This window comes from Gastrolobium bilobum, unplaced genomic scaffold (genome assembly GCF_033153095.1).
Source record: "Gastrolobium bilobum isolate Gb01-03AN ecotype WA unplaced genomic scaffold, APGP_CSIRO_Gbil_v1 utg19962, whole genome shotgun sequence".
In the NCBI taxonomy this organism is placed as follows: domain Eukaryota; kingdom Viridiplantae; phylum Streptophyta; class Magnoliopsida; order Fabales; family Fabaceae; genus Gastrolobium; species Gastrolobium bilobum.
The window spans coordinates 21,760-30,160 of record NW_026899148.1 but is presented as its reverse complement, the minus strand read 5'-3'; the positions used below and the strand labels follow the sequence as shown (position 1 = coordinate 30,160).

The window sequence follows — 8,401 nt, the reverse complement described above, 5'->3', positions numbered from 1 at the left end:
TTGGTATACCCCACTTATTTGTGAAGTCACCAACTGATAATCACTATACACTGTCAAACATTCCGCTCCGAGCTCTTTTGCCAAAATCAACCCGGCAATCATTGCTTCATACTCGACTTGATTATTACTTGTGGGGAATGCTAGCGACAATGAATGCTCTACTGCCACTCCCTCTGAATTTTCGACTATAATTCCAACCCCACTACCTCTTTTATTGGACGATCCGTCGACAAACAACTTCCACCATTTATTTTCTTCAGTACCTCCAGAATGCGTCATTTCTACCATAAAATCAGCTAATGCTTGTGCTCTAATTGCTTTACGTGCTTCGAAGGTAATACCAAACTCAGATAACTCTACTGCCCACACCACCATTCGACCTGCTAAATCCGGCTTATGTAACATCTGCTTTATTGGCTAGTTAGTTCTGACTACTATTTGATGGCACTGAAAATACTGACGAAGCCGCCGTGCTGAAATCAGTAATGCAAAAGCCACTTTCTCTACATGCTGATACCTCACCTCTGCTCCTTACAACACTTTGCTGATAAAGTACACGGGCTGTTGTTGCCCACTCTTTCCTTCTCGGACAAGCATTGAACTTACTGCTTCTTGGGAAACGGACAAATACAAATATAAAAGCTCCACTGGTTCCGGCTTACTAAGAATTGGTGGTGAAGCTAACATACTTTTGAAATGCTGAAATGCAACTTCACACTCCCCAGTCCATGTAAATTCAGATCCCTTTTTTAAGAGTTGAAAAAGTGGTAAAGACACTTGCGCAGATTTAGCCAAAAACCTTGACAGAGTTGTCACTCGCCCGTTTAACTTCTGAACTTCTTGAACATTCTCTGGACTCTTCATTTCCATCACCGCTCTACACTTATCCGGGTTAGCTTCTATCCCCCTTTCTGTCAACAAGAAACCTAAAAACTTTCCTGCCGGAACTCCGAAAGCACACTTACTCGGATTTAAACGCATATTGTGCTTCCGAACTTGCTCAAAAACCTCTTGCAAATCTGCTAAATGCATCCTACCATCTTCCGACTTCACAATCATGTCATCCATGTACACCTCTAACATTCTTCCCATCTGTTCCTTAAACACTTTGTTCATCATCCTCATATAAGTTGCCCATGCGTTCTTTAGCCCAAACGGCATGACATTGTAACAATACACATCATTTTCTGTTACAAATGTTGTCTTCTCCTGGTCTTCTTTCCATAATGGTATCTGATTGTACCCAGAATATGCATCCATGAACGACAACACTTTATATCCTGATGCCTTATCTACCAAATGATCGATACTGGGTAACAGAAATGGGTCTTTAGGACAAACTTTATTCAAATCCGTGTAATCCGTACACATCCTCCATCTCCCATCCGGCTTCTTAATCAACACGGGATTGGCTAACCATGTGGCATACTCTAGTTCTCTAATGAACCCTGCTTCCAACAACTCCTTGGTTTTTTCCTCAATCGCCTTCCTCCTTTCCGCACAGAATCTCCTTTTCTTCTGGGCCACCGGCTTCGCTCCAGGAATTATTGCCAAACGATGACAAGATAACGCAGGGTCCATCCCGGGCATATCAGAAGGTTTCCATGCGAAAAGATCAGCATTCTTTTGCAATAATTCTTTCACGCTAGCCCTCACATCAGGTTCCAACTCGGAACCCATTTTAGTAACTTGCTCCTTACCTGCTCCTAACTGAACCTCTTCCATGGTCCCCACGGGCTCCAGTCTCTCCACTTTATTTTCTACCCGGGGATCCATCCCGACTACCATTACTTGCTCCTCTTTCTTTTCATCTACTTCCTTTTGTGCTTCTGTCTTCTCTTTTGCCTCATCTCCTATCGTTACTCGCTCATTCTTACTTTCGTGTGAAATCCTCAAACTCATATTATAACAACTTCTTGCCATTACCTGATCCGCCTTTATCGTTGCCAGCTTGTCATCCTTAGCTACAAATTTCATTGCCAACTGATCAATTGACAAAAAGATTTTGAATTTTTTCATGAATGGTCTGCCCAAGATAATATTATACGCGGAACCCAGATCCACTACCGCAAACAACAAAGTGACTGTCTTGTGTGTAGGGGCGGTCCCCAATGTTAACCTCAATGGAATGTATTCCAAAGGTTTAATCTTGTCTCCTGTAAATGCTAATAAATCAGCTCCACACGGCTCCAACTGATCATAATCTAAGTTCATTCTTCTAAAAGCATCCCAAAATATAATATCCACTGAACTTCCTGGATCTACTAACATTCTATCCACTTGATAGTTTGCCAACAATCCCGAAATCATTAAGGGATCATCATGCTCCGGGTCTAGTATCTCATCGTCTAAATCCTCAAACACTACCTGCTTGCCGGTCTTCTTGCGCTCTTCTTTAAAACACAGTTTCTCTGAAATGGCCATACACATCTTTAAGTGCTTTTTCCGGGCATTCCCAGATTCTCCTCCTCTTGCTCGCCCCCCAGCTATAGTGCAACTATGCCCAACTGGAACTCGACTCAGAGATGGTTGACTTGCTGCTTTTTGATTTCTGTTAGCCTCCCTGTTCCTTCCCCCAGGCGGGCTGCGACTTCAGTCTAGTCGCTGGAGCTTATCTTCCTTACACCCATCTCCTTCTCCTCTTCTTACATATTTTTGTAGTTTCCCTTATTGAATCAACCTTTCAATAACATTTACACAATTTCGTTTTATCTGCTTGTGCATAACTCGACCGAATCGGCGGAGGCCGTGGAACATTTTGCATTTCTGTAGACATTACCTCCTTCAATATCTGGGCTCTGGACGTATTTAATGGTGTGAAATCTCTCTTATATGTTTCTCTAAATCTTTCCCCTACTACCCGAGGTCGCCTTTCGTCAAATTGTCTTCTTCCAGCGGGCTTGTCCGACCTCCTAAATGTAGCCTCTCTAAACCCTTGTTCAATTTGCCTCTGAGAAGATCTGAATACTTCCAAATCAATGTACTTCCGAATCTTTTCCATCAACTCTTCCTTTGTAGCCGGTCCTTTTTTCGCTAAAGTATCCGCCAACCCGCCCGGTTGTAACCCGGTGGTAAATAACAGCAAATACGTCTGATTCTCCTTCCCCTTCACTTGTCTAGCTTCTGCTTGAAACCGTTCATAATATTCTCTAACCTTTTCTCCTGGCTTTTGTCTCACTCCACATAAATTTTGTGTGGTTTTTGGTTGGGGTCCACAATGAGCAAACTGCTGTATGAAACGATGAGATAAATCAGCCCAACTGTCAATGGAATTGACTGGCAGACCTGTAAACCATTCTAACGCCTGCTTCCTTAGGAAAACTGGAAATGTCCGACATAACAAAGAGTCTGATTCTCCGCATAATGACATTGTTGCCCGAAAAACGGTTACAAACTCCTTTGGGTCTGAGCTTCCATCATAAGCTTTCATATCAGTCGGTTGTTTGAACCAACTCGGAATAGGCTCCGCCCTCAATCTCCAAGATAAAGAGGTTCCTGAAGGACCCTGACCACCAGGCAGCTCTCGAATCTCCTGCGGCATCTGTTGTGTTAATCTTCTCGTCTGCTCATTCCAGCTTGGTCCTTCTTGTCTCATCATCTGTCCTTCACAGCCACGAGGACTATAATTCTCTACTGATTGCCACTCTCCTCTCTGAACCGGGTTCTTGGTGCATAATAGTACTCCTCCTCATCTTGTGGAAAATCATCTCTGTAATAAATATACCGTCTTCCTCCATCTATCCTCCTCCTCTCATCAGTTTCTTTATAGCGTCTCTGACTTCGCCCCTACCCCCTATGGCGAGCGTAATACTGACAACCTTCTTGTCATTGCTCATCTACCCAAGCATCCGCACGAGGTTACTCATCATCTTTGTCTTGACGCCTACGTCCTCTTCTTGCGTCTCTGACATTTGCCTCATAAACTTCTTCTTCTACCCTCCGGTTTACTCCACGTCCTTCCCCCTGAGACTTCTGGATATCTGAGATCCTTGCCCTCTTCAAACTTCTGTCCTCCTATTCCCAGTCTCGGGTGGAGGTGATAATGGAATATAATCAGGAAAGGGAGATACAGAACCTCTCCACCTCCCCCAATCATGTGGCACGTTCCTCTCCAATAATCTCTCTTCTGAGTATTGCCTTCTTCCTCTTCCTTCTTGATGTTGCCGGTTCCTTATCTCCTCCATTAACTGCATTAAAGCTTCTCCAATGGTGTCTAATGATTGGCTCCCTCCACTGGATCGAAAAGAATCCTCTTCCCTTCTGTTTTCTTCATTCTCCTCTACTTGCTCATCATGGTTGTTGCTTGCCATGACTCAAGAAAATGCGTAGGATTAGTTTTACCTATTCCCACAGACGGCGCCAAATGTTCTGGACGAACATTAATCTGGATCTCTATCGTGGTTCTCTGCCTGTTATCTTGTTCTTTGGTGTATATATAGGTACAGCTTTGGAGCAGTTACCTTTATCTTGGGAGTGGTGGATACTATCATGACATCGTGGTAGGCCCACTTATGACTCCAATACTGAGAATACTGACTGACTCAACCGACTGCTAACTCCACTACGTGTAACACTCACTGACATGACCAATCGCCTATCCGGGTAAAGTATATATGGGTTCCGAGTACTTTACTCTTACGAGTAAGTACAGCTCGCTGTATTAATCCGGAACAAATTATCATCGTCATTTCTTTTTATCCACATTACCCTGCCTGCTAATTATATAGATACCTATTGTTTTAATATTTCAATATATATATATATATATATATATTGGGTTCGCTTTTTCTACAGTCAATGTAGATAACTTATCTACAGTGAGCTCAAAACGACGTCGATTTGAGGAGAAAATCAATGTATTTTTGTAATTATAATTTATTTCAGGGTTATAATAGTCTTTTTCATATTAAATATATATTAAAGCCATATATATTTAATATTTTATTTTATTATTATTATCTTTTATATTATTATTATTATATATATATCTCTCTATTTATTATTGCTATTTATTTATTAGTTTTTTAGATGCTTTCAAAAATGCCTTCCAAGATGCCAATATATATATATATATATATATATATATATATATATATATATATATATATATATATAGGAGGGTTCTTTTGACTCCAGAGTAAGACTTTTAAGTCTTACTCCCTATATCAGCCGTTGATGAACGAAAATCAACGGTTGTCATTTATGGTGTAATTAATAATTAATTAATTTAATTTCTTAAACTATAACCGTTGGATGGACGGAAATGAACGACTATGATGAGGAGTAAGATTTATAAGTCTTACTCTGGAATCAAATGATCTCTCCCCATATATATATATATATATATATATATATATATATATATATATATATATCTATTCTTAGATATATTTTTTTCAAAGATATCTTCTTCACTTTTTCTTTTTCTTTTATAATTTGGATATTACAATTAGTGTTTGTCATTTTTAAAGATACAGAATTGTGTTATTTTAATCAAAATTACTGAGTTTTATGCTAAGAAAAATGGATTTGGATCCTCTAATGTGAAAAATCATATGACCATGTCATGTGGGAAATCATAACCATACAAAGGTAGATCAATGGTAATAAAGGAGGAGAGAGAAAATATATTAAAATAGGTAGTTACAAAATCATAACCATTGATTTACTTTTGTATGGTTGTGATCTTCTCACATGACCATGTCATGTTTTTTCATATTAGAGGATCCATTTCCGAGAAAAATAGAAATCTTTGTGGAAGAAAGTGGGGGATTTTTTAATTTAAATATTAAATAAAAATATTAATTTTAACTAAAATGACTCTCCTTTAAAATGACAAATATTTTTTCCACTTTTAATTCTCTTAGAAAAATGTATTGTCGTTGAGTTATTTAAATTTATTTTTTTAACATCAAATACAAAGAATGACATGAATTATTTCATTAGAAGAATAGATCACCTATTTCAAGTTTTTGTTGCATGTAATTTACATTGGCTTAATCAGAAGGATCTGCAGGAGTAAATAATATCATTAGTCTCACTAATTTTAAATTTTAAATTTTAATTAAACTTTAATATTTTTTATTTTGCAAAAAATGTGAAAAAATCTTTAAAAATATTGAACAGTTTATAGTAGGAGGTAGGATATTTTGACTACTAATTTTGTCTACTACCACTCCACTACCACTTTAATCACCATTGGATTAAAAGTTATTTTTCTTTTCTCTCTCTTCATTCAACTTTTTCTCTAATCCAATGGTGATTAGAGTGGTAGTAGAAAAAATTAGTAGTCAAAATATCCTAACCCTTATAGTAGACCTAATAGGTTTGAAAGACCAGGTCAAACCTTGCATTTTAAAAAAAGGCCAGGCCAAACCAATATTTAGCTTCCACCAGGTTAACAGATTAGGTTAAATTCAAAATATTTGATACAAGCCTAATTTCTTTAGGCTAAAGTCTGGTTTGACATGGTCATTTACATCTTTATAATGCTTCACTTAAACAAATTTACGAGATTGTAATTAGGTTTCATGCACCTAAGTTAAATTAAAAAAATATTGTGCCTATTTTCATAGCTCAAGTTCGTACTACTTTAAACTTAGATGTTGCTGGAGTTTAATAAGCCAATATCAAGCCTTATTTTAATTTAATTTTTTAAATTCAATGATTTAATCTAATATCTAAACCTAGGTAAACACTTGTTTTTCACATACATTTTGTTGAAAAATAGTCAAACAAAAAAAATCATTATTATCATTTTTATTTAAAAAAATATCTATGTATTTATATATTCAGCTGACTAATAAACTAACATGTTGATCTTGTGAAAACTTAAGCTTGGGTAATTTTATTAACAGGCCAAAATTGCTATCTCATCCAACTTTGAATATCCCGAGTTAGGAGTAGGTTAATGAGTTGACTCAACTAGTCTGCGCTCTGATTATAAATAACTAGAAAGGGAGTTAGGAGTAGGTTAATGAGTTGACTCAACTTTGAATATCTCTGATTATAAATAATCTTGAAAAATCAGATTGCAAAGAGAAAATTGCAACACCTAACTTTTCTAGTTAGAAGGCAAAATATCACAATTTATTTCACTTTTTTGGACGCATCTGTGTACGTTATACGCTGGCAATAAACAAGTTTTTGAAAGCAAACTTTTACTTATTTACATTACCATTATTAGTTACGAATATATCTGTTGTATGTATTTCTCTAAAGTATTGAGTTTTTATCTTTATTGGGCTAATTACCATTATTAGTATTGTAAGGCCCTTTTACCTGCCATTGTGTGTTTTAAGCAACTAATTGAATCAATGTGAAGGTTTAATAACCTTTGGTGACTTAATTGAATACAGCATCGTGGCATTTGACTGATACATGAAAAATCTGGTATTTCTCTTTTCTTTGATATTTTCTTGAAATTTCTTTCGATTAGGATTTGTGAGAGAGAGTCTTTGCTAAAATATGGCTTATAGAGTGCATAACTTTGTTTGCTGTTGTGGAGAACCTTGTTCATCTCAACAAGGTGATTCTTTTGATCGGTGCACATTTTCGATTGGTGTTCAAACGGTGAAGAGGCTAATCTGCAAGGAGGACCGATGAAGCTCGTGGTGGTTAGCTTGGAGGTCCAGTGAGAGGAACAACGCTTCCTATGTTGTCTTGTGAAGATTGGTGAAATCTACTCCATTTTCATGGGCTCTGATTTTATATTTCTTAGCTTATATGTGAATCTTGATGTCTGTTGTTCAAGTTTTCTGTTCTTGTTGATTTGTTGTCTAAAAGAGTTTCTCCACATGCTTAGTTCTTTATCGATGTATCTATATGCCATAACTCTATACATGTGATTCTTGCTTTTTGAATAAAATGTGATATCAGAGGGCGTTTAACCCTCTTTAAGCCCCAGGACGTAGGAAACTCACTAATACTGAGTTTCTGAACCTGTAAAATACTGGTGTCTTCTCTCTTTATGCTTTCTTTAATCTTTCTTGTTATGCTTTGCTTGTTATTGTTTGTGAAAAGTATTCCCAAAATTACAACAATATCAAATGTGTATACCTTGAAAATGAAAATTAATTTCCAGGGACGAAATTCTTACGCTTTAAATTTTGGTAGGAAATTAACTTCGCTCAACCTTCAGATTAATATAGGGGTACCTTTAGGACTATATTCGGAAGGCAAGGAGATGAGAGGTGATTGAGTAGAGATTACTCATCGGCAAAAAAAAATAAAAAATGAAATTAACTCGAATAAAAAACAAAGGTGAATGATTTATTATCACAATAAGTTCCATACTAAATACTCTAAAGAGTAACAAAAGAAAAAGAAAAAGAAACCCTTGGTATACAAAATTACAAGGTTAAATTAAATATGAATTCTTATACTATTTAAAATTTTTAAT

At 36.8% G+C, this 8,401-nt stretch overlaps 1 protein-coding gene across 1 annotated transcript; it reads right to left on the bottom strand.

Annotated features, from left to right (window-relative positions):
- Positions 1-2,683: 2,683 nt before the first annotated feature.
- LOC133287676 (uncharacterized) lies at positions 2,684-3,595 on the bottom strand. Its single transcript, XM_061485333.1, has one exon. It carries the CDS (start codon positions 3,593-3,595, stop codon positions 2,684-2,686), a length of 912 nt encoding a protein of 303 aa, XP_061341317.1.
- Positions 3,596-8,401: the final 4,806 nt, after the last annotated feature.